The following is a 27187-nucleotide window of genomic DNA, read 5'->3' as shown; positions in this document are numbered from 1 at the left end:
AGGTAGCTGGGGTAGATTTTGACCTAGCAATGAGCACCAAGCTGTCAACTGCAGCAGAGCAGTGGCTGCGATGCAAAGCATCAAACTCCCTCTGCACTAGGCTGAGGAATCACAGTGACTGGGTGGGCAAAATGAGCAAAACCATTCACTAAAGTCAACTCTGCTGCTTGCGAATCAGGCCCGCAGATAGCCACAGCTGCGTGAGATGAGTTCCCCTTAAGAGGACCTGGCACCTACTTGCTAGAGCATGAGGTGTTGGGAGACTCTGTTAAATTTAAATATTTATTTAGGAGCTTCTACTGTAAATGGAAATCTGACAAGCTACGAAACTTAATGGAAAGAGCCAAGCTATATTCCTACAGTCTTTCCTGCAAAAGACTGAGGGAAATATGCGTAGAGGCTGACTCATCATAAACTGAATAGCAGGTCTGTAAGACAATGACAGGGGTGAAACCTCTGGCTGAAGTGACATCAGTGGACACAGATGCAGAAGCTAAAGCTCGCCTTCCTGTTGTGGAGCTCAGAGTCCCACAGCACATGACCTATTATTAAGTTCTGTCAACATACAAAATTATTTTTATACTGTAAAGATAATTCTATGAAGAAATTTCAGTTCCTGGAAAATAAAATGTGTGATATATTATATGATAAATATATGCTCTGTGCATGTTTAGGAGTTCCAGCACATTGCTTCACTGTTATTCATCTCAGGCGTTTTAGGTACAAATGAGGCTGACGTTCCCAGGAAAAGAGCAAAGGCAGAATTTTGGCACCAAGCCCCCCCGAGCCGCTTAGCAGCACTGACACCGCCAACACTTGGCTGGATCTCCACCACAGTTTGGGGGAACAGATGGCCCCATCCTACTGAGCAGCATCCGGCTCCTGCCGTGATGGCCAGACCCAGGAGCTACAATTACAGTGGTGCTTGCAGCAGTAGCGTGGAGGCGGGCCAAGACACCTTGCAGCCAAGGCGAAGGGGTGTGAACGGCTGCCCACTGGGTTACTTACTGCTGTTTTGTGCCTCGCCAGAGGAGCACCCCAGCCTCGATCCCAGCAAGCCGCTACCAAAGGAGACACAGATCTCAAAAAGGGCAGGAGAAAGAAACCCTATACTGGGATAAGGTGTAAAAGGCTGTAAAATGAAAACTGGTAGATACCATGTATGACTTTAACAAAGGGTGATTTTCTTTGTTGTTGTGTTTTGTTGGTTTTTTTTAAATGCAGAAATTTTCAAAGGATACCCTGAGGACATTGGCATCTCAAGTACATATTGGCCCAGGATTAGAAAAACACAGTACTTGAACCAAGAAAGCAGCTTTCAGTGAACTGTTCCTTGAGGGTTGAGATTATTTAACATATGTGGATTAATATGTATGTAAAATGAAATATAAAGGCACTAGAACAAAGAACTGGAGAGAGAAGCTACAGAAGGGCATTGCAAAGCCATGTAGGATGGCAAGCTATATTTAGCAGACATGAAAAAAACCTCGTCTTTCTTGTGGACTCTAGATACTCTTAAAGCATTTGCTAAGGACAGGCATCTACGTGTCGCCGGGGAAAGCACATGAAAAAAGCTAGAGGTTTCCAGTTTTATAAAGCTAAAGAACTTTTCGCGACCAATTGCTCTTTGCCCTCTTGTTGTGTCATTAGTTTGTATTTACAGTGCCATAGCCTTTTGTCACAGAGAATGCAGTAAAAATGACAAATAAGGCTGCCTAGCAACGCATTGAAATATCACAAAATGGGTTAGGAAGGAGCAGGGTTTAGTTTGAGTAAGAACTGGCTTAAGTGATTAGCAAATATAAGAGCAGCTCTGTCTTTAGGTAAGGGTTGTCTCCCTGCTCTAGAAGCATCATCAGACCACGCTCTATTCACTTTCTTGTATCTCCAATACGCTGCCCTGAGGTGATTCATAAGCCAGCCAACTTGCTATTTCCTCCACTTGAATTTTATTTCTCAAGCCTCAGCGCCATTTCACATATTTCTTGTCTTTAACTGGAAGAGGCTTAGGAAAGGATCAAAACACCTAGAATTATACTGGTGCAGACAACTCCTTCCCCCTGACCAGCCCAAAAAGCATCTTGTTCCCATCTTGGACATGCATACAAATAAAAGAAACAGCAACAGAACTGTAGAGAGCTAGCACTTACATTTATGTGTATGCTTTAAAAAGCAGCTTTCTCTTCTGTAACAAGATCTATTCTTCCTCATTGCTGGTTTTACATAAAGGAAACTAAACAAAAAAAGTCAATAATCTCTGCACATCCCTTGCTCTAATTCTGATTATTCATCCATCCATAGTCATATGAACATAATATATACTGCTAATGCTATTAGAAATCCATCTAGGGAATCAATTCAGAATTAACACTATAAATAGACATATGCAAGTTAACATATTGCTAGACCTGATCTGATATTTCTGATATCTCATGGCAAATAATCTCAGTAGGTTACAATCATACATTTTGCCACAACAATTTTTAATTAAGGTGCTTAGTTATCACAACAGGATAAATCCCCCAAATCTGAATACCCGTCCTTCTGAAATTGCTAACTGAGGTAACAAAAGCGCAGTAACAAAAACCCTTTAAATTACATAGCACTTCAATCCGATGCACAACCACCAACAATGAAAAATAATCTAAAAATACGAGGGAACAGGCATTAGGAGATAGGAAGTACTTCCTCTCCACTGAGGCTTTTGTTAGGGTTTACACAAGGATCCTCTTCTGAGGAGCCTGAAGTGGGAACAGATTGCTTTCACGCCAAGCACACTTAGAAAAAAACCTTTGCATTTTTAATTTTTTGTGTGTGTGTGTCTGCGCTTACTCAGGTTACAAACAATTCTTTAATCTCCCTACTCCAAACGGAGTTTTTTTGAAAATCTGCTGTTACTCCTTCAAAAGGCACCTCGCATCAGGAAGATGACCCTGGACCTTAAATGGCTTTCTGATTTTTGGTCACCCTTCCTCAGCAAGGTCAGGCTAAGTGGTCCTGCTGCATTCTTTTGTCTAAAGCCCTTTCCACAACAAAGAGCCCCCCATGAAGAAAGCCGGAGCCCAGCAGCCACCCCAGCCCCTCCGCAGCAAAACCAGCCCGGCGGAGGGGCTGCGCCAAGACCCCGGAGAGGCAGCACAACCCACAGCACCCGGGTGGCCCAAAACTGACTTCAAACCAGACCGAGCAAAGTTGTCACGCTGCAGAAAGTTATTTACTTGAAAGTGCTGGCTGTCAGAAGGGATCCAGAAGCAACCACCATCTAACATTTGCCCTTCCCAGAGCTGGGGAAAGGAGTCACACCATTGCCAAAACCCACAAAGTCACCATATGGCTCCTGTTATCCCTCCTTCAGGTTTGTTTTTTTTGTAGCGCTTTAGGACCGCTTCTCGATGCATGTGTTTTGCAATGACTTTCCAGAGCCGTGTTTGCATTTTGTCTGCTGAAATCACCAAAGCAAGCAGGCTGCCGAAAAGGGCTCGGCGCGCCGGCCGTGCCCGTCAATTCGCACTCACCTCAGCTTCTCTTCCTGTGACCCGGGCAGTCTCACGCTATCAGGGCGATCCCGTCTCCTCCTGTACAGACCTGAATGTGACAACTCTTTCAGCTGCAAGGCCGTCATATTTCTCTACCTAGAGGGTTGGTTTTTGGTTGGTTTTTTTTTTTTGGGGGGGGGATGATGTTTTGGCTTTGGGTTGGGTTTCTCCCCTCGCTGCCTCTTCCAGATGTTGCCGCCGAGGAGCGTGCCTGCCAAGATGCCTGGAGAGAAGAGGCTCGGCGGCGTGTCGGCACACCTGCGCTCGCCCGAGCTACCAACCTCTGCAGGCAGGGCAGGCAGGCGGCCGCTGCTCGGCTTCCTGTTTCTCATAGGTACACACCCTCCCGAAGGGCACCACATTTCCTTTATCACTTGATCACACCTAGGGGATGTCTGTGACAAGCTCACCGGCTTCCCTCTGGCTTTCTTCAAACTCTCGCTGCCCCGACGACGGGAGCGACCCTGCGGTGCACGGTGCAAATCACGGGGCTCTCCCAGCGCCCGCTGCAATTAGCTAAAATTCTCCAGGGCTGCAATGACCTGTTAACTCTTTCCTGCTATAATTTATGACAAAGAGAAAGTCATTAGTGCTATGAAAATTCAGAGTTACTCGAGGACGTGAGCCAACACTTAGAGGGAGACTAATGCAGCTATGTGTGCAGCAAACCAGCACTAACCAACATTAAAATACTCTTTTGGAAGCACAATAGCACTTTTCCACACATCTTGAGAAGGAGGAGAAAACCACGATGGTTTTTTTTTCTTCCTACTCTCAGCTACCAAAACACAAACACCGTAACTGTTTGTCACATTTTGCAGTGATGGAGTGTCCGTTGTAATTGTAAAACAGGAATGAAAGTGCTTAAGGTTTCCTGTAAAACAGGAAGGTGACTAGCAGGGATTTGCAAGCTCTGTGTCTCATCTCGTTTGGTAATAAAACCCTTGAGCTTGAAAGGCCGTTTCAAAAAAAAAAAAACAAAACACTTTTTGAAAAGATTTTTAAACTTCTTTGACATTATCCTTGGCATATATAAACAAAAACTTAATTCAGAGTTTTTACTTCTATGTTGACTCTGTGTGTGTGTGTGTGTTTATGAACTTGTGTTTAATAAAAGCCAAGAAACTGAACAATTTGCAAGGACTATTTTGACTAGGATAAGAAATAAGTCCTAGGTGGTATGAATTTTGTAGTTCATTATTAAAGTGTTTATTTTTTAGCAGAATGCATATAACAGTATTTTTAAATTCTTTTAATGGAGAAAAGCATAACATATGTAACACTGGGTACATCACATGACACCAGTTTTGTCAGGATTACCAGACTGAACAGAAGCAGAGTGTTTTTATACAATACTATCAATGTGCTTCACTCCGGAATGGCATCAACATACATTATAAAACATCACAGAATGGAAAAATATGGAATGGAATGGAAAATGGAGAAATTATTTTGGAAAAGTAATCACATAACGTGCCAAATAGATAATGGTTGGAGAAATTCAAAGTGATTTATATGATGCTCGAAGGTTGCACACACTGAAACATCAACAAGACCTATACATCTGAGCTCCTGTCCTCAGAAAATAAGAGAGAGAACAGTCACGACATTTGCCTAAACATGCTGCATTCCAGTTTCAAATGAAATATTTAAAATTGTTTCTCAATACACAGTAGGATATGCTTAAACATAATTAAATGCCAATTCCCCGCAGTCAGTCAATCAGCGATTCAATGAAAAGTTAATGCTGTTACGAGCAGATGACAGATGCTCATGGCACAGCAGCTTTTATACATTACCAACCATTTTTACTGTGCTTTAAATATCAGTGTACCAATGATTTATCTTTGTCCAAACAATCAATTTTAGATAATAATAATATTCTTAAAAGTTAATAAAGAGTCTATTTTTTTTTGTCTGAAAAAGCTCTTTGTAAACTCATGAAATTGAACTATTACCTACAAATTTGTTCATAAATTTTTATTCACTACAGCAGCCGTCCCTTCAGTGTATACTGAATACTTTTGTATTAATCATGACACAAGCCTATCAAAAATTAAAGGACCACCCTTCACCCACTTTGCTGCCAGTTGCATTGTGTGAAGTACACAGCATTAAAATAGACGTTTACCCGCATGAACAGCTGCTGTGCTTGGACAGCCCATGGGTCACCAGCTTTTGCTAAGATGTACTTGGAAACCAGAACTGCACCGAACTGCTATTATTAACACATAAAATCAACGCCATCAGACAGAGCACGTAAGTTGGAGGAATACAAGAAGTCCAGACACAAAAATGAGTTGTTTGCTGTAAGGGTCAAATCCACCTCAGTATAAAAGGAGGGCAAGATGACTACTTTTTTAGAATAGACCTGGGAGTCAGCTCCACCGCATCATTATTTCACAGGCTTCTTCAGCAAACTGCAACAGGGGTCTAAGCCGATTTAGAAAAGACTTTCTTGGATGACTTGAGGACAAGCTAAAAGCTTTCTACAAGAAGGAATCCAAAACGGACTCCTTTTCTGCTCCGTGGGATTTTCCACTAAGCCTTATGAGAGATGAGGTTTCAAATCTGAAATTACTCAAGCAGCCAAACCTTAGGTTCTGAGTATCAAATACATGTTGTAAGGGCATTTTTGGGAGAGATGTTGGAGAATGCAACTGATATTTCTCCACTAACTCACTTAAAGGTTGCCAGAAAGCAATTCGGACGGACCTCGCTCTGCAGGAAGAAGAACTTCCCCAGTGAGTGCCTCCTGCTCCCCACACCCCGTTACCTTCCAGCCCCTATCTGCTGTTTATAATTCCTTTTTTGAGAGATTACATTCTTCCCGCGTGGGACGGGGCCACTTGGACCTTTCACATTCCGTCAGGATTTTTGAGGACCAGCCAAGTTACCATGGCTTTTCTTATTACCGGTAACATGCAGCCTTCTTTTACGTCCTGTACTTTGAAGGTTCACTCTTCATTTTCCAGTGTGTGCCTCTTCACTCATGCAACCGACCTTCTTCCCGCCCCCAGAGAAAGCTAACACTGCTACTGCAATCTGACAGATAAGCATGGTATTATCAGTATTTTATTAGAGGAAAATATTCACCTATGTCCAAGCAGCAAAAGGTGGAACCTAGACAGAAACTATGCAGTCCTTCATTCGTCCCAAGAAATAAACAACTTTTTATTTTGTGGGACAAGGCTCGTGCTTGAGTTTTCATTGTAGTGCTACACAGCATTTATCTTGATATACCAGGTCTGAAGTGCTCTCTTTCAAATTTCTGTGAAAATAGCCTTGTTCTGCTGACTGTAGGTACTCAGCAGAATTTTGCAATTTCAAAATCTTTTAAGACAGACAGGTTACGTCTGGTTACTTTTCACTGTGTTCAAAGGGACGTGAACAGTAATCCATGATGCTGGAAACCATGACATTGAATTTAGGAACAGCAAAAAACACCAAGTTCTTCAAATTCAGTACATTTCTTCATGAGTCTGTAGTCACAAAGAATGCACATTAACTACCGAAACCAGAACGGACAAAGTTTTAGCTCTCACGTTCAACACAGAGAAACCTTTATCAATGTGATTGATCTTTTTTTCCAGTCCAGTGGCATATTCTTGTTTTGTTTTGTTTTTTAACTTTAAAGAAACCACCAAACTTCAATTAAATATAGTTGAAGATTTTCAAAGAAATAGAAAAAGCTGTTTTCAGGGCAGCATAAACAGTCAAAAAAATAATCAGAAGAACGTTATAACAAGAGTATAGGAGTGCCTGTAGCGTGCACACAGTTAAAAGGTGGCTGCAGTGGGGGATCACGTTTCTCCATTCCCCATCGCTCGCCCAGCTTATCACTGGGATGAGTCTCAAGAGGAACGTGTCCAAAAGCGTCAGTTTTCTGCTATTTCTTGCAAGGTCTGGAAAGAAAACACTTTTTTAAGCCAAGGAAAAGGCTTGTACATCAGCAGGAATGCAGGGGACTCGCTGGAGCAAGCAAAGGAAGGTGGCAATAACCCTTCCAGCAGTTTTGCAAGAACCCCTGAAGCACGGAGCTGATGTGCTGACTGCAAATGAAGCTTTATGCCTCTCTGAATTAGGCGGCTGAGGCAATGGGTTTGGGTGTCAAGGAACAGTGTACCGCACTTTGGATTCCTGCTAGGGCACAAGCTGATAAAAGGAAATGAGCAGACAGAAATCAAGCCACAAATCTAAGGACACAAACCTTGAAAAAAATATTTCAAAGCTTCACGGGAGTCTAAACTGTTGATTCAAGGAGCTAAATAATTAACTAATTACATGTTTCCTTCCTTGTCTAATGTGACTCCAACATCTGTTTTGATGTTTCCTGCCCTGTTCCACTTAGCAATCAATCAATCCTGAAGCATGCATATTTAATCTGCAGATTAGGCTAAGTACTGAGGCACTTGAACTATTGACGAGGACACTGCAAATCAGTGCTATGGATTTATGTCCACGTTCCAGCTGACCAAGCATGTTTGCTGCAATTTAACAGTTGTTGCTGTTTTTTTTAAACCTATTCTATGGATGCACGTCCCTGCCATATAACGTAAAGTAAAAAACTACATGATGGTGTCCTCAACACCCTTCAGAGCAGCAACACGCTCAACCTACCAAAGTCCTTTGGGATTTGAGGGGGCAGAGGGAAGGCAGGGGGGCTGCTGCAGTGAGCATGGGGGTCCCTCCTCACCCTGAGGGTACCAAAGGCATCTCCACCTCCACCGCAGGTGGCCCACGTGGTTTCAGTGAGGCAAGGCAGAGGTCTCTGCTCTCATTCCACCTATTCTATTCCAATAATAATAAAAAAATAAAAAAGCAAGCACGGGAAAATCTTCTTCTGTCTAACCGATCACAGAGCAAGGTCTTTTTGCTGCCTCCTCCAAGATGTCTGCACATGCTGCCCCATGAATTCCTAAAATTCAGGGGGGGAAAAAAAGGCAAAAGGCACATTTTTCTCCAGCAAGTGGAATCCTACGTTGGCTGAGCTTTACAATACCTCCCTCTACTGGGAAAATGCTGTCTTATTTCTCAGTGCCAGTATTTCACTCTACAGCCAGAGGGAGGTACAGATCAATAACTCAGACCGGGTCCAAACCAAGAGCAGAGACAAATGACAGACCAGCAGCTGAAGATGCAGATGAAGATATCTAGCATTATAGCTAGAAATTTATGCTCTTAACCAGTGGATGATCAATGCATGAATAGGTGTGCAAAGAAGAAACTAGGCAACACAGCATGAGTAAGTTTTGTCCTGCCATTTGTACATAAGCCTGTTTTTAAAAAAGAGTGATAAACAAGCTGGCAAGCAGTTAAAGCTTTAAGATGGGTACAGTTACTCATATGGACCCTGAACTCCATGGGATAAACAACTTAAAAAAGAGAAAAGAAAAAAACCCACACCAAAAAGATGAGGGAAGGGAGTGTTTAAAGCTAGCAGATTCAAAGTTTAGATTAACCTTCATAACGTGTGGAAAAACACAAGCAATTCCCAATCTGTGTTTCTAGATACGGGACCTACCCTTCAGAATAATTTTTACTGTCTTGGAATCAAAAGCCTCTTCCCGAAAGAGATTTTCAAACTCAGTCAGAAATATACTTTTTACATTTAAGCACTTTGTTTATGATGCATGAAGATCCTAAGTCTGAAAAACAAGACTGAAAAGTATTATCTTTGAACAAGTTGACATCTTCTTGCACCCTACTACTGTAGATATATCCAGAATATTTACATTAGTCTACTGAAATGGGATAAAAAAGCCTTTGGAAATGGCTTTTTTCACCAGGGGTAAAAAGCCCCTCATGCCAGCTAGCTTACTGGGTGATGAAAAGTTCCCCAGTAGATGCTACAAAAGACTGAGGAAGCCTCCAAAAAAAAAAAAAAACCAAAAAAACCCCAAAAACCAAAGACAGAAGCAGAACCTGAAAATGGGTGGCAAATGAAGGAAAGTGCACAGAGAGCTGCTGCCCCAGATCCCCTGGGGAATTACCTGCTCTGACGGCTGGGTTTATGCCCCGAAAGCCAGCAAGCCCTTCCGGGGCTGCAGAAAGGCTGACCGAGCCGTTCCAGATGGGCAACCGCTGAGACCTGGTTTTGCTGGAGAGCTAGTGGGAGATCTCAAAACAGGCCCCAGACCAACTTTACCCTTTCACTGGAGGAATGGGAGTATTAAGAAGTCTTCATTTTTCTCCAAAACACCACTTAGCAGGGTTAAATAAATGTGAACAAAAACACAGCAGCCTATAAACTGCTTCCTCTGCTGACTGCCCAGCAACTATTCTCCTGGCCCCTTTGTTTTCCATCTTGCAAATAATTTTCACATGACTAACGCTACATTACAAGTAGAGAAAGAAAAGCCTCTCATCCAGGTTTTGTGTTCTTTACAATGAAATTAAATTAAACTGCCAAGGAGAGAAGATGGCACATTCCCCTTGAGAAGGATGCAAGAGGTGCTGGTGACCCTAACAACACCCACATGCTTTAAGGTCCCACCACCTCATGGCACACAACGAAATATGACTGCCAAAGCAGTCGGTGACATTACTTTATGGCTGCAAGTGCTGGGCTGTTAGAAGGACAACCCACCCCTTACTCCCGAGAGGGTACTGGAGCCTTTGAATGCCGCTGGTTGCAAGAAGATCGATGAGCTGAATGGCGAGGGATGGTCAATTTAGCAGCCCAGAAGCAGCAGTGATCCTGGCTGTACATCTGTGAACATACCATACAGCCACCTCACACAGTCCCTGCTGCCCAAAAAACAAGGCAGGGGAAACACATTACAAAGGAAAGTGGGGGAGGCAGTGGGGGCACAGAGGAAATAATTGAGATAGCACAGGAGACCAGATATACCGAAAAGTAGTCCTATACTCTGACCAGCATTTCCAAGAAACGTAGAAAGCAGTGGTACCCTAGAGATTATCACCTTTAAAAGGTCAGAGATTAGTAGTATGATGGTTTCTAGTATAAGAACTAACATACTCTCTAAAGCGGAATATATAAAGTAGCTTGTGTCTACAAAAATAAAGCTGAATACAAGTAAACAAGAAACACAGGCAAGGTGTAATTTGCAGCCACTCAAAAAAAAAATCTTAATTTTTAAGTATATACATTTTTGTTTCAAAGTTATTAAAACTTGTAATCTGTATGCATGTAGAAAAATCCATACTAAGAAATTCACAGTGTAAAAGAAATGAAACTGATTCATCCTGAAAAGTCAGAATAATGTAAAATGGAATCATCACCCCCCTCCCCTTAATGCTGCAAAAATTACTTTTGGATTCAGCACAAAAAATAAAAATACAATCTCACATGGATTTTTCATAATATTTTAAAACACATGAAAAACACACTTAAGATTCTTCAATTAGAACTTTTGCCTTAACCCAAAAAAGCATAGCTGCCCTCCCCTAAAAAGTTTGCTTCACTGGAAAAGTGACTGACTTCTGAACATAAAGACTTCCTCAAATTGTACCAGAAGCAATACAATTTCTGTAACAGGTGGTACAGAGCTATTCCTTCCACTGGAATTACACCTTCAGGTTCAATTACTCCGTCGCAGTCTCCTCTTCCTCAGCCACTGCCGATTACCCCATTACTCAAGAACACCCATCAGCGACAAAGTATCTTCAAAGCAACCACGAATCCTCTGTTCTGGGTGGGGACAAAATAGCCTCCCTAAAAACACCCCAGACATGGAACGGATAAAAAACTACCGCAAATACCAGGACACCTCTACACATTCCAAGAACGACGAAGGACTTTGCTCAAAGCTCTGTTACCAGTGCCGCTTGCTTTTAGTAGTAATAAAACCCAGAAAGCTAAACTATGATCTGTCCTCTTCCCAACTCCATTTATCACCATTCCCATGCGTGGCTCCTGCTCATAAAAATTTCCCCGCAGAGGACTAAAAGACATAAAATTCGCTGCCAGGCTGGCTGCTCGGAGAGCAGCCTAACGCGCACTCAGGCAGATGCGACAGCCAGACCCTCAGCCCAAGCGACCGGGCGCACACTTACTGGCAGGGTGTAGCCTCGCTGGCAGCAGGTTCACACTGAGCAGCCTTTCCCATATATAGCTTTACAATGAATAGTCACTGTTCGCATGTTTTCCCCGTGGTTATTACTGGTAGTTGTGATAAAATTAAAAAAAAAAAAAAAAAAAAGTGACTTAGCAAACCACTTCCTTCTTTCACCCTGTAAAAAACTGACACTGTAAAGAAGAGGACAAACCCATTGAAGTTCACAGTTCGGCTCCGCAAATTGTGTTGCACCAATTCTCCATCCCAAAACCACCAAGGAGAGAAGGAAGCAAATACTCCACCCCATAGGAAAGGGTATAGCTTCAGTGATACCATCGGTATTTTTTAAATGACAAAAATATAAAAACCTAGAGAGGGAAGAACCAACAGCTCTAGATCCACTTCTTGGGACCACCGAGATGTTCTCACCTTAGAAATTTCCTGATATTCTGGGGACTGAAGATGACTGTGGCATCTTCAGTCCCTCCAGAGGTACACCCTAACTTGTGGCTTTTTACACAGTTTTTCTGGGGACAAAGAGAAAAGGCACAGGCACCTTCCTGTGCACATAACCCCAGATATCTCAAGGAGTGCGACAGGGTCCCAGGACCCTACCTGGCAAGAGCAACCCCTGGAGTCACTGGTGAGCAGTGAACAGCCACACAAAGCCACCCTACCCCACAGCAAGCACCTCTGTCAATGCCAAAGGGAGGTAGAAGACCCTCTCTCCCCACCCTCCCACCTGCTGAGGAAGGAGGAATACCCTCTAATTTTCTGTTCTGAGACGAAGGCAGCCAGTTTCACTCTCCAACTCCTGGAAGACCACTGCCATGTCTGGCAACCTCAGCACAGGGCAAGGACTAACTGGGAACAGAAGATAACTACCACCTCCTAGGGTACTTCAGGATGATGAACCTGCATGCCCGAACAAGAGTTGAGCTGCATCTCTCTTGTGTGGACAAAGGCTCAAACTCAGTTTTCCTGAAGCAGTCTGGATCCCTTGCATGCCCCTTCAAAGGCCCCAGGCAACCCTTTGCAGGTTAAAGCAGCGATACCCTTAAGATCAACACTGTTCCCCCACCACTTGCTACACAATCAGAGCTGTATCAAGTGGAGCCTAAAACTTGCTCACCACCAGTGATGAGGACAGAGAAATGAAGCTACAACCTGACCTCTGCAAGGAACACGCAGGACGTGCCTCCAGGCAGAACTTGTTCCCAGCTCTGCTTGTACCACAGTATGGCTCCAGGCCACCTACAAGTGCAAATCTACGCACCAGCATTTTCCACTGCACACTCTTAACAACATGCCTTTTCGCCTGCTACCGGCTACAGAGAAAAAAATATGAAAATGCAGTTTTCATATACCATGCAATCCATTTAAAGGCAGCTTTCTTCTATGTAAGTAGTGGCTTGGGCAGAGCAAGCCAAACAATTCTTAAAGGTTTACTATTTTCTGATCACAAATACCTAACTCTCCTAAAACTATTTTACCACTTATTGACAATAGGGATTGCAAAGTATGCTTGTAGAGGTTATAAAGGAATTCAAAAAAATTGATTTTTTTTTTCTTGGTCACTCAGAAGGGTATTTATTGATTTGTATGTTTATGGACAGACATAATTTAAAAGCAAATGCATCATGTAAAAACATGACTACTTGCCCTCCATGCTCCCAAGCTGTGAAAATGAGTAGGGCCAGCCCCAGATGTACAGCAGCATTTAACGGAGAAACTGATGTGCTGCTTTCAGACATGGCACTTGTGCTGGCATTTGACAGTGACCCCAAAGGCAATGCAGAAATCTTCTCTATTCAGATATTTATAACTGTACTTAGCGCACTGTAGTGTATTTACCTGCAATATTCAATGGACCTTAATGAAGTCTGGTACCTTGCCTTCTTGCAAGATTTTTGGCAGACAACGCACATGCATCTCATTAATCCTTCCTACCTGCTTTCACCATATGCACCAAATAATGCTATGCCGTACCCACAGAGCCTCATTTTGCTTTCCCTTCTCCACTACGTCTCTCTACATCCTGCTTCTTACTCCTTCTATTTCTGTCTTCAGACCACTTAACATTATCACTAACCCTTTTCTGTGGACAAATTCACAATGTAGGTTATCTTTCCAAGCTGCTGTTTCCCATACCACCGTATAGTGCTTCCTCATTTGAACTTCTTATCTCTTCCTGTGAAGGCCCTTCAAGTACAAACCAGCAGCAAACTTGTATTAAACTTATCACTGGGCAGTTACTAACCCAGGAGAAAGAATGCACTACTGCTTTTTCTCTCAAAATAACATGGCAAATGTCAAGGTAAGAGCAGTTTGTTCCTGAGGATGAAGAAAATCAGAGTAAACCAGTTGCCATACAGAATAAAAGAGAGGCCTTGCTTGGTATTTTGATGCATGTTATTTCATATATTGCTCATACACTGGCAGTTCCACTTTTATAGAAAGGCAAGGACAACTTGTTGATTCATGATGACTGCAAAGGCTGCAAGACTTCAAGGAGAATGCCAATAAGCATCTGTTAAAAGGGAACTAGGAAAACAAGCATTAACTCTTTGATTAACAGTTTTTAAAGCACATTTCAGTCATTTATTAACCAGTTTGGCCTGGCTAAACAATGTTTTTCAGTTTTGCTCACTTTGTGGTAGTTGACTATTGTATCACCAACCTTTTTTCCAGAACAGCTGCACTAAAAGAAAACTTGTGAACAAAATTACGTCCAAGGAGAGCAGGACAAGGCCAGCCCCACAGAGACCATCCATGCTCATAAGTGCTGTCAGATCTTGTTTGTGGTCACCTGGGGTGGGTGTTAGGGGAAGCACAGCGCTGAGCCACAAAAATATCTCTAGAAAAAGTCACACGGGCCAGCCACAAGCCCATCAGCTTGCTCCTGGAACCAGGGCTTCCAGCACCAGCAGAAGATGGAGCAGTAGCCATGGCACAGTGGTGATCATGAAGCTCCCAAGGTAGAGGAAAGGGCCTGGACCTAAGCTAGGCATGAAGTTAGACAGGTGTTGTCAAGCAAAGGTTGACCACAGTGGGGAACCATTGCTTCAGACCCACATTTCCCATAGTTATCTTTCTTTGCTCCTCTAGCAGGTCAGCACAAACCAGAACAGCAGCACATGGGTGGAGACAGATCCCCAGGGCTGTGCCAGGATGCTTAATGCTCTACAGCTCCTGGCCAGGTCTGTGTCCTCCTTCCTGACTTGGACAGCTTGGGTAACCCTCTGCAAGGAGATATTTGAGGTGCCCACATTACCAGGAGCTGGCCGAGAAGCCAGACAGTCACACCCTGCAGCTGTCTGCCCCACCACCCTGTGAGATCACGGTTCCCGGAGCAAAATAAGCAGAAGGAAGCATGTACTCATGCCCCAGCTGTTCCAGTTTGCTGAGGGTATACACACAAGATGACTAAGCTGATATAGGAGCTCACCACCACGGAAAGGGCAAAGTGTAGTTCTTTTTCTCTCCTTCCGCTGCTCTTCCTTCCTCCGCCACCACTCTCCTTCCTCCCCTCACCTCCACCCCAGCCACAAGGAGCAGCACCCTCCTTTAGATCATGTCTTGCTCTCACAAGAGCCCTCTCAGAGATGACGCAGCCTGCCAAACCAACAGAAGACTAGGTTTTGGGGGTGGGTTAGTGAATGCAGCTGGCGCAAAGGACGAGTGAGCGCCATACCCAGCACAAGGGATCAAGATGGAAGAAGTATCTCTCCATTTCAGCAAAAGTGAGACGTTCCCTCATCGTGGGTGTCCTGTGCTGAGACAACCGGCACAGGACTGGCAGACACGTCCCCTCCCACCAGGTTTGCAGCAGCAGGTAATGCTGCAGGCTGGGGAGGAGGGAGGGGAGCGGGGCGGGGGACAGCAGCCATAGCCACAGGTGCACTTGAATGGAGGGAAACTTTGTGAACTGTCTTCATTGTCTCTTCAGGACTTCGTGATCCCAGCCCTCTCAAGGTTCGCAATCATGCCTCCCAGTTAATCGGAATCAGTAAAGCACTTGTGATTAGAAGGTGGCTCTCATACATTTCAGAAGTCATCTGCATGTGAGCTGCGTGCTTCCCTCTGCGAATACCAGTTAACACCCTTGACTCATGCTGTGGTGCAGAGAGATCGGCCACAGATCTGAAACACCACTTCTCATCTCCCTCACTTTCCTTCTTCACACAAAACACTTCCACCACCTTTTGCAGCTGACATGCTCAAAGCGATCCCTGGCCGACAGCCTGAGAGCACCAGACTACAGGAGGAGTCCTTGCATGCAGCTGCCCGTGGACATGCGGGCTGTGCCCAGGACCCATGCCGGGAAGCCGGCCTCACGCCGCCACGCTCCCACCAGCTGCTGGAGCCAGAGAGCTGCGATCCGCCCAAGGGAGATGAGCAGGGGTGAGCAGAAGCCTCCTCACACCACCCCTCCCGAAAAGTGCTGTGGCCGCCTGCCCACCCACCGCACCCCTGCCAGGCTGAGCCCTGCCTGCCGCCCTGCCCACAATCCCTGCAAATTGGAAAGGCGCAGCCTGTTCAAAAGAAAAAGGGGGAAAAATAGAAAAGCCCTTGGGGTTCCCCTTGCAGTCCTTCCTTTCAGTGTCGTCAAGGCTGCCATTCAAAGCAGCTAACCTGAGGTCACCAAAGGCTAGCAGCAAAATCACTGTAAATCAAAGCTGGACCTCCAAAGCAACCCAACTCAGGTTCAGGCAAAAAGTTAAAATCCCAGCTGTTGAAATAAGACAGAAATTTTCACAATGAGGGTGGTGAAACACTGGCACAGGCTGCCCAGAGAGGCGGTAGATGCCCCATCCCTGGAAACATTCAAGGTCAGGCTGGACGGGGCTCTGAGCAACCTGACCTAGTTGAAGATGTCCCTGCTCACTGCAGGAGAGGGGTTGGACTAGGTGATCCATGCTCTGCGATGAGCTGCACTGCTTGGCTGAAGGCCTCTCACCAAGTAGCAATGGGAAACACCAGCTCCATGGCTAGACCCGCTCTCCTCGCTGAGCGTCCTCCTGGGCCCAGTGGCATCTGCAGGCTGAGGGGAGCAGGAGCAGACCGCAGGGACACACCTACCACGCCGTGGGACCAGAGTCACAGAAGCTGATCAGAGGAAGTATTTGATGTTGAGAGCTGTCAAAAGCTTCCTCTCCTCTAACATGCTTAGGAATAAAGAATCAAGAAAGACTTGACCCTTCTGCTAGCGTACTGCTGGAAGACGCGAAAGCGGCATTTCTATTGTTTAGCAGTTACATAGTGCAATTCGTCCCAAAACCTATAAACACCACTTCCCAGTTTTTTTTAGAAACCCAAAGACATCTACTTTGACTCTGCCCATGGTCCTGGTTACTTCTATAATTTCATCTGTGGAGTCCAAAGCGACACGGACCAGATCCTAACCCCAGGATCCTCACGGCCAGAAAGGGAAGGTATCATCCCTGCTGTTCTCCCCAGCCTCCGCCTCTGCAGTTGCCGTGACGAGGAAAGACAAACCAGCAGGGTTACATATTGCCCAGCGTGGCTGGGTGGTTCCTTGCAGTCTGCATCTTGACACGCGGGGAGATGCACGTACCCTGTCACATGCAGACAGCAAAGCTGTGGGCACTTCTCATCCCAAAGTGACACACATGCATCAAGGATATGTCAGGGCACGGGTCCCATTTCAGGACCTCTGACTTCACCTACCTACCCTGCTGTACCTGTCTCCTTTCCAGCAGAAGAGCACACAGAAGGAGGAAATGCTGTTTCAGAGAAAAAAGTGATCCTAATTCCTGGGTAGGGCTATTGTATTCCTCCTACTTCACTTAAAGAGACTACAGACGCATTAACTCACAACCAAAATAGATTTGCCATCCATGCATGGCAACCCTGTTCCTAGATTTCAGTAAAGCAGCATGCACCAGCCAGCAGCTGCTGCACTCTTTCCTATCTTCTTCAAGTACTTTGGCTTTAACAAGGCATCTCTATCATCCTCCTCTGGCAGGAAAACAGCTCTCAGGCTTTTTCGGCAATGAATACACAGTCTCTTAAAAAAAAATCTAGGTTGACCCTCCTTTATATTTAACATATAAAGTTTCCGAAACAGGACCTGTTTTTCTGTGCAAACACATCGTAAGACATGCTAAGTCTTTTCAATACATCCTCCAAATGGGCCAGCTCATGGCCATTGGAATTCTCCTTCATGAGAACAACTCTTAGCATTTCTCTTTGTGAAATTTCAACTTCTTAATCGTGGACCCTCTCTCCAGCCTGCCAAGATAATTTTGAATTCATCTCCTGAGCCCCTCCAAGGCTCCTCCTTGGAACCTTCCTCCATTGTCCCAAGTCAAGGACACCCTCAAACTTCGTAAGCCAACTTTTGGAGGTCACTGATCAAGTTATTGAATGCCAGTGGGAAAGGAGGAACTCCTGCAAGGGTCTTGTCAGGAAGATCCTGGCAGAGGGAGCCCTGTTGGTGGCTCTGTGTCAGAAGAATAATTCCTGCCCAAATGCTTCTTTTCAAGCAGCTGCACACCTCCCTTCTGGCAATTTCACCTAGACTATTATTTCCAAACTGCTGTGTGCTTCTCTTAAACAAGGCCAAGAGCAATGAAACCTAGCACTGAGTCCAAACTAATACATCTTGCAAGGGGTTGATGAAGGAATGGGAGGAGGTAGCAGCAGCACTTCTGTGAATGCTCTAGGACAGCAACAAACCAGTGGTTACACAAAGGAAGAGAAGCCACAAGGCTTGTGCTCCAACAAAGTTAACCGCGCTGGCTGTAATTCTAGAGCCTCTCTTGTTTGCTTATCAAATTTTGTTTATGAAATTACCTTTCTCTTGTTGCTTATGAAATTTTGTGTGAGACAGCATCAGCCGATACACTTTGTTTATTCTCTCCCTTCTGCTTATGCGGCATGCTCATCTGTCAGAGTTGGAAGATTGGCTGCTTTGAAGCCATCTGTTCTTAGAAGTCCACATCACTTTTTAAAATGCTGTATTACTCAGTAAGTGTTTATATATTGATTATTAGCTGCATTCAGGGATCAAAGTTAGGCTGACTGGGCTTTAATTCTCCAGCAGCCTATTTTTGCCACTGTCACACCCCTGGAGTGGGGTGGGGGAGAGAATCGGAAAAATGGTAAAACTTGGGGGTTGAGATAAAGACACTTTAATAGGACAGAAAACCAAGGCAAAATAATAATGATAAAAGAATACACCAAACAAGTGATGCACAGTGCAATTGCTCACCACCCGCTGACCGATGCCCAGCCAGTTCCTCAGCAGCCGCCACCCCCACAACCAACCTCCCCAGTTTTTTGTTCAGCATGATGTCATATGGTATGGAGTATCCCTTTGGCCAGTTGGGATCAGCTGTCCTGGCTGTGCCCCCTCCCAGCTTCTTGTGCACCTCCAGCCTCCTCGCTGGCAGGGCAGTAGGAGAAGCTGAAAAGTCCTTGACTTAGTGTAAGCACTGCTCAGCAACACCTAAAATGTCAGTGTTATCAACATTATTCTCATCCTATACCAGCTGCCAGGAAGAAAATTAACTCTGTCCCAGCTGAAACTGGGACAGCTACCTTTTTCAAATATAAATACTGCATTCACTCCTCTGCATGCCTTCTGGGGCCTCTTACATGAGCTCTAAAAAGCATCCCTAATGAGCACTATAGCAGTCTCTGAACCATTAAGTACTACTGCTGGCACTGTGTGCATAGTATTATGCCAAAATGTTACAGAAATTGTATCACACTGTGTTTCACATTAGTGTTGAGAAAAACAGTCTTCCTTACCATTATTACTGCAGATTACTATCTTTAAGTATTAAGCGGGAACAGTGACAGCCAGGGGAAAATTAAAAAATGCAAATTGGAAGGTTATGCCTGTGGAATGGTAAAAAAGGACCAAAAGATAAATCTCCTGTGAGAATTATTTACACTTTTCAGCCTGGTTCTGGCTCCGTCCACTGCCAGGGTTTTATTAATCGTCTCCCCCGTCCCCAGGGTTACATGAAAGGGGAAATGAGATAACGCCCAACCCGTCATTCCTACAGCGTGCCAGCCCTTTGAACAGCACTCAGCAGTTGCATTCTGACTAACACCATCGGTAGCCGCTTTCCTCCCAAACTCGCTGGCAGCAGACCAGGGATCTCTCTCCAAGGCGCGCTGCCGCAGACCCGGGGCCAGCTGGCCACTGCTGGCCACCCTGCCCCCCTCCAAGCCCCTGCCTCCTGCAGAGCCCTGCTGAGAGCCAATGCTCGTGCCTCTGGTTCAAGCAATGCTTCCACTTCCAGTAGGACCCTTTTTGCTCCCCACTGCCTCACCCATCAGGAGTCAGGGATATAAATTATTCCTTTCCCCCTCTCCTCCCCACAATACCGAATAACTTTGGCTTGCTGGCCAGTGTCTCACCAGGGCACTGCAAGGGCTTGCCCCACTTGCCAGCCCTTGCAAGACAACGGCAGTAACCTGGCTTGTGAACAAAGCCAGAGCATCCACAGCATCAGGGGACATTCACTTTGTCTTTGAATCTCACAGCCACCTCACGGTTCTCTGGCTGAAGGTTCAGCTGAGATAACACCTGTCTGGACTTGCCCACCCAGTCAGGGCTGGACCACGGAGCAGAAGAGAGAGTTGGGGCATACCCAACCTGAGTGAAAGCTCAGAAAAACCTACTCATGGCAAAGACTGCATTTCTTTTGAGAGCAGTTTGCTCGATGCCCAGATTAAGAAGCTGCACAAAATTACTTTATCTGTGGCAATCCTCCATGCAGCTATGAATTTCTGGGTTACTGATCGACTGTAGAATTAAAAAAAAAAAATCAATAAAAAGGTTCACATTTAACAACACCACTAGAGGAATAAATTTAGGCAGCAGCAGAGGGAAAAACAAGTTATTACATATCAGGCCAGTGAAGATGAGCTCAGTGAAACGGCTTAATTGTTTGGAGGGGAAAATACAGTGAGTCACCCTTTAAAATTTCAAGTGTTCTCAATACAATCTTTCACAAGACTGCAAAGTACTTTGAAGACTCAGAGAGAGACTGCAGGCTCTCTGATTCAAACATCCCACCTATGAATAACTGTTTTGATTATTGGACTTCATTCATGTTATCAGCTGGGTCCCTGGTTTGAATAAATCTATTTTTCAATATGAAACTGCCTTGAAGTTTTTTATTACATACTGGTTGGCATATTTGCATACTGCAGAAACAACAGAAGTTATTCCCACATATGTGTAGCACCGATGACTTCTCTGCTCACCATTCGCCCTCTCACCTCACCCACCATGCTGCTTTCCTCTGCTGCCCTTCTCCCACCCTATTCTGGGAGACAGAGAAAATGAAGAGTGCAAAGAAGAATTCTCCAAGCAGTGGGACTTTCTAACCAACTGGAAATACATGCAACATTGCTTTCTGAAGGCCATAATAGCCTGAAGTACTTTTATTCATGGGACAGCCCTTTCTAGTCCTCATGCCTGCCTTGCATGTCAGTGCAGTAACCCTCAAGAACTCCTCCACCCCTTCAGGTCAACAGCACTGTGGCCATGCAGCTGTAGAAATCATTCCAGCATCTCATCCAGCTCCCCTTCTGTCACCCAGGTGGACTGTTGGTCCCTGCCCACCCTCCAACCTTCCTCAGCACCCTCCTCCTCTCATCCACTGACTTATTTTCCATATCAGTGCTTTGACAGTAGTGCAGCAGGAAGGTGCAGCATCACGTGCAGCTACAGAGAGGCAGGAGTGTGTGCTGCATGTTTAAGTGGTTAAGAAGCAAAAAGGTACCCTTTGGAAGATAAACCCAGAAAAACTTATCTGTAATCACTCACCATTAAAGTCTTGTGTTTGAATTTACAAGGATAAAGCTTTGGCATAGTCGCTACCGGCAACCACTAAGACTGCCAGTTTGTAGAAAGTCAGTACACTTATTGCACATATTTTAAATCTCTTGCAATTAATTCTGTTTTATGTGACAGTAGCTATGCAATAACTTTCTAAGCTGGCACTATCATCTGATTCTTCCTCCCCGCTCCCCCAAAAATGGGGGCACCTTACAGCAAAGCAGGGCAGTCATATCTGCAGAATAAGCTAAAGTACTACTCCATTCTGCTGGATGTAACCAAAGCAATCATTAAGGGGAAACAAAAATACTTTCATTATAAATCAAGTTCAATCACCTTGCTGCTGAATTAATTTAGCATCAATGCTTTTTCTTTTTTTTTTTCTTTTTTTTTTGCAATTCGCCTATGGAATATTAAACATGCTGTAACCCCAGAATTTTATTCCTCTTGCAGTTTTACCTGATTTTGCTTATTTCAGGTAGGAAGAAGGGGGTATCAAGGCAGGGACCCATTCTCTAGATGACTAACCTCTTTGCATATCAGTCTTCCACTGGCTGCTTTGCTCTACTGTGTACAGATCTGACTCTAGTGTTTGAACATCTCCTGGTCCTTAAACTATTTGCCCTTAAGCACTTCTGTAAGACAGAGAGGTGTTGCAGGGCTCAGCTGGCAGCCATGCAGCTCAGACAGAGGCAACATCACTTATCAAAGGTCCAGGAGAAGGAGAAGGTGGAGCGCAGGGGACCAAATCCCTCTCTGGGCTTGCATCCTCGCCTCAGACCACCCAGAGCCTGGATGTGCACTCTAGTAGAAAGGACATTTAGTTAAAAAGAAAGGAAAAAACCACACAGAATAGTTTAACTTGAGCAAAAGGGAAGGACTTCAGGGCTCTCAAGCTCATGAGCAAAGCATTCATTAGCAGCACAGTCCCACCTCAGCTGGATTTGCAGCCTGTCTGCCAGCCAAGCTGGGGGGCTCTGACATCTGAGATGCAGCTCTGAAAGTGCTGGCTGGGTACACAGCTAGACAGGGGATGTCAATCTGTCCATCCATCCCACTCCTTCTCCCTACTGCTTGGCCTGAGTGTTTACACCAGGTGGTACAAAGAGGAGTGAATGGCTTCCCTTGTGCCGGCCGCCCACTTGGGTGCCCACACGATGGCCATTAGCACGAACCCACGTTCATAACTCCAAACGGGGTGAAGTTGTGGGTTCACCTGAAGCAGAACCCCGCTCCCACTGCCGCACCACACCAGTGGCCATCCTCCAAAGCACTTTGGCAAGCTCCTGCTTTTTTGTTTTTGGAGAGGGTGGGGAAGCATTGCTCAAAGAGAAAAGGAGCAGTGGGACAGGAGGAATCTGGGCCCAGAGGCACAGCGGGGTAGATGGGTAGGGATGCTGCCTGAGTCACCTCACCTCCACATTTGCTGCTCCCCACCAGCCCTGCAAATCTTGGCACCATGCTCGCTCTGCTCCCTGCTTCAGTCACCCTGCTGCCCAGCTGTGCCCCTTCACCTTTCCTTCCCTTAACTGGACTCGATAAATAGAGTATTGGATACCAGGCATTTCACTTTAGAAGAAAACAAGCTCTTTTGCCTGCAATGGGAAACCAGTGAGCACCCAGTCAAATCAAAAGGAAGAGATCACGTGAATGCATTTCAATTAGTTGCACTGGAAAGGCAGGCTGTAAGCATGCTTTCCCTTCAGCCAGACCCCTTCATTTACATCTTCTCTTGGACAAGGAGTGGTATTCAGCTGAGTTACCTGGGATTAATTTCATTACACAGTGTCTGAAAGCTGGGAAGAAGCTGCACTTGTGGAGGGCTAAATTTAGCAGAGCCATAATCAGGGGGCAAAGAGGGGGGAAAAAAGAAAGAACTAATTTTCCACATCCAGCTACAGCCGTGATCTCCAAGCTATTTTGATCATGTACCTCATCAGTAAAAACTTTTGAGCGTGCACCCCCAATATATGTATATTTATTTATAAATTATGTGTGAGTACTACTGAAGTCCTAATATTTTCTTCCCACACCCCAATGCATCATACTGTGCATGTACCCACTTTGGAGACCACTGTGCCAGAAGCAGGACACATATCAACAGCGAGCAGACAGCTGCTGAAACCCAGGCACTCAGTCTGATGCCAGCTGAAGAAACTTGCAGACAAATGATGAAGCAGAAAGGAAATGAAGACTACAGCAGGGTAGCAGAAGGTCATACCTTTGCATGCCCCTATTTCCTTTTCTGTTTCTTCTAGACTTCTCTGAAATGTTTCTCCAAGACCATACACAGTCTGCTCTCCTTGGTGGGAACCAAAATAAGGATCGCATCAAGTCTTACCCTTCTGCATTATACCTGCTCAGGAAGCCACACAAGCAAAACTTGTGCTTGTGAGCTATGCTGGGGGAACAGTAATGGCAAAAATGAAGGGCACGCGAACAGCCAGAGAAGTAGTGCATTTGTTCACACATGAAGACTGCTGTGATTTAAGAGCTGTTTCAAACTGACTTGGATAAACTGGGATAATCATCTTTGTTTGGATTTAAAGGAGATGATTTTTTTAGGTTTAACTTTAAGGATGACCCCATGTACAATTCAACACTGATTCAAAAGGGATATGGATACATCAACTCTCATCTGCTCCCTGGTATCAGCCCATCATGCTGGCTCTGATGCCATTACCGCCATGAAATACTCCAGGGCAACTTTTGGGTAGCAAGATTCAACAAGACCCAGTGCTGGGTACTGCACTTCTGTCACAACAACCCCATGCAATGCTACAGGCCTGGGGAGTGGCTGGAGAGCTGCCTGGCGGAAAAGGACCTGGGGGTGTTGGTTGACAGCTGGCTGAACATGAGCCGGCAGTGTGCCCAGGTGGCCAAGAAGGCCAACAGCATCCTGGCTTGTATCAGGAACAGTGTGGCCAGCAGGAGCAGGGCAGTGATTGTGCCCCTGTACTGGGCACTGGTGAGGACGCACCTCGAGTGCTGTGTGCAGTTTTGGGCCCCTCACTACAGGAAGGACATTGAGGTGCTGGAGCGTGTCCAGAGAAGGGCAACGAAGCTGGTGAAGGGTCTGGAGAGCAGGTCTTGTGAGGAGAGGTTGGGGGAACTGAGGTTGTTTAGTCTGCAGAAAAGGAGGCTGAGGGCAGCTCTTATTGTTCTCTGCAACTACCTGAAAGGAGGTTGTAGCGAGGCGGGGGTCGGTCTCTTCTCCCTAGTAACAAGCGCTAGGACGAGAGGAAACGGCCTCAAGCTGCGCCAGGGTAAATTTAGGTTGGATATTAGGAAAAACTCCTTCACCGAAAGGGTTGTCAGGCATCGGAACAGGCTGCCCAGGGAGGTGGGTTGAGACTCTATCCCTGGAGGTATTTAAAAGAAGGGTAGACATGGTGCTTGAGGATATGGTTTAGTGGTGGACTTGGCAGTGATAGGTTAGTGGTTGGACTCGATAATCTTAAGGGTCTTTTCCAACCTTAACGATTCTATGATACACCTCAGGAAGCAAAAAGAAAACAAAAAGAAACATGACCAAAAGAAAAAAAAAACAGCACAAGGCTTCTTTGGAGGAAGAGGGTGTGGTATCTCTCAGAAATTTTTTCCCTTAAAAGTGATTTTTAAATCCTCTGTGGACACACACCCTTCATGAAAGAATGTGAAGAAGCATTCACAGGGATCCTAGAAGTGTTCTAAATATGAGTCGCATATGAAGTGTGTTATGCATATAAATAGTCATGTTTAGATAAAGAATTATTATTACAGCATGCTCTTAGCAAGCAGTTAAAAACAACGGTCTAAAGTCAGTACTAAGCTGCAGCGGTTTTTTGGCACATCATTTGTGCTTCCTCTGACAACAGGCATTCCCATTTCTACTTCTACTTACTTTTAACTGCTATAAAAATAGCAAGTCACAAAGTTCAGGAGCGCATCAAGTACTCAGCATATAAATAAATAGGAATATTAACATCAGGTGTGAGGTAAGGTACAGGTCACCTTTATTTGTGTGGAAAATAGGGCAAATGTAGAAGAATAAGGGCAGTATGAGAACACATATTAGAATTACATGCTTATTTTTTCCCTTAATTCATTCCTTTATGGTAAGTTACACATTTATAATAATGATAGGAGTAGATGAGGAAAGCATAAGCCCTAGAAGGAAACGTGCTTTAACCTGGGACTTCCATAAACACTCAAAACTTACAAAGAACTCATTTGAAAATACTGCTGCCATATAGCTCAAAAAAACCCTTGATGTACTTCTTTCAGAATGACCATCACCACCCTAATTTGAACATAAGGTTTAACAGGAGAAACCAAACTCTCCAGATGTTGTGTCCAACAAAAAGTAAACACTAATTCTGTGGACTAGATATTCTAATAAGACAAAGAAGTTACTTCCAAAATTTACTTTCCTGATTTCTGAGTAATACAGAGCTGCAAGGATGCCAAGTTATTTTTAACACAGCCCATAACAGAATTCATTCAGGACAACAAAATATGCCAGCCCAAGGCATCTTTATTTTACTACCAATTTTAGATCATGCCAATACCAATAACATGCAATTAGCAATCTTGATGTATGAAAAGTAACAAATTAGTTCTTTAAAAAGTTACTTTGCTTGTCTAGCAGACACCTTTTTTGTTAGCTCTGATCTACTACTGAAAAATGAGGCATCAGTCCAAAGTAAAGCGTAAGCCTAGGGGAAAAAAAAAAAAGAGGTTTTGGAATAATACCTAAAAAATTTTCCACTAGTTCTTCTGACAGAAAGAAAACGAGGAAGAAAAGCATTTTCATCTGAAGCCACATATGGAAAACCAATTTGGGTTCCCTCAACTTAAGGGGGAAAAAAAAAAGAAAACAAAACAGAGGAAGTTTTTATTAAAAAAAAAAAAAAGAACAAAAATAAAAAACAAGACAAAACCACCCTCAGCAGCTGGGAGCTCAGCCGTGGGAGTCCACCTCCCCGCAGCATCTCCCGTGCACCCCGATCCCCACCTCGCCCCGGGTACCACCCCATCACTGCAGGGCGTTAACAGCTCTGCCATGCTGCCACCTGTGAGCAGGGGCCATCAGGTGAAAAGTGGAGGCTTTTCATCATCTTTTGTTCCCCCATGACTTCAAACATAAAACTCAGGAAGGGACAGACAGCCAGACTGTTGCCAAAGAAACCTACTACTTAATGCTGGCGTCTGCTACCACTAGAGATTTAAGAGATGCATTTTTTAACTACTTTTTGTTTATGTAAGAGCTTCAAAATATACCGGGCAGTTACAGAAGTCTGAAAAAGGAGGGGAAGGCAATTGCCAGCCACAGCCTGTAACGGGAAACAATGAAGTTTCATGCTGGAAAGCCCAACATCCCACTAAGTCCCAATAAATTCCAGATTTATTAGTGGTTAGCAGTAAATGCTTGAAAAGAAAGCACAAGAATTCCAGTAGATGAATTCAAGACAGTAATATAGCCAGAGGAGATGATATACACTGGTATTATACAAAATATATTGTGTCAAACGGAAGCAAGGCCAAGGGGAGCACCTTCAAAAAGATGATTGGGGAAATATATATGAACATCTGCTGAAATGAATGAGAACAGCTTCAGATGCTCAGTGGTTCCAAAAATGGGACTCATAACCCCGTGCCTTCTTTTCCTGGAATCATTACAGAAAAGCAGCTTTTAAATTATCCAGATTTAAATTATCTTAAACAATCCCGTACCTAAAACTTGAAATTAAATCGGATTTCCACGAAGATCACACTCAAAGTGGCCCAAAGTTCCTTTAAATTCTGGTCTCTCTACATCCTGA

The 27187-nt window shown here is 44.6% G+C and overlaps 1 protein-coding gene across 4 annotated transcripts in view; it reads right to left on the bottom strand.

The window, feature by feature from the left end:
- Window positions 1–27187, bottom strand: part of LIMS1 (LIM zinc finger domain containing 1) — a 76572-nt gene that overhangs the window by 31635 nt on the left and 17750 nt on the right. The window contains exon 1 of one of the 4 annotated variants that reach the window (XM_064439654.1): window positions 11556–11578. The exons of 2 other annotated variants lie outside the window; for them this stretch is intronic. Coding sequence is in view for 1 of the 2 variants with exons in the window: in XM_009503241.2 (XP_009501536.2) it covers window positions 3516–3622 (107 nt within the window). In the remaining variant the exon portion in view is untranslated. Of the gene's footprint in view, window positions 1–3515; window positions 3638–11555; window positions 11579–27187 lie in introns of those variants that run through there. One more of the 4 variants, XM_009503241.2, reaches the window with a different exon arrangement.

Source organism: Phalacrocorax carbo, chromosome 1, assembly GCF_963921805.1.
Source record: "Phalacrocorax carbo chromosome 1, bPhaCar2.1, whole genome shotgun sequence".
In the NCBI taxonomy this organism is placed as follows: domain Eukaryota; kingdom Metazoa; phylum Chordata; class Aves; order Suliformes; family Phalacrocoracidae; genus Phalacrocorax; species Phalacrocorax carbo.
Note: the sequence above shows the minus strand (reverse complement) of the source record. Positions and strands in the feature narration are given on the sequence as shown.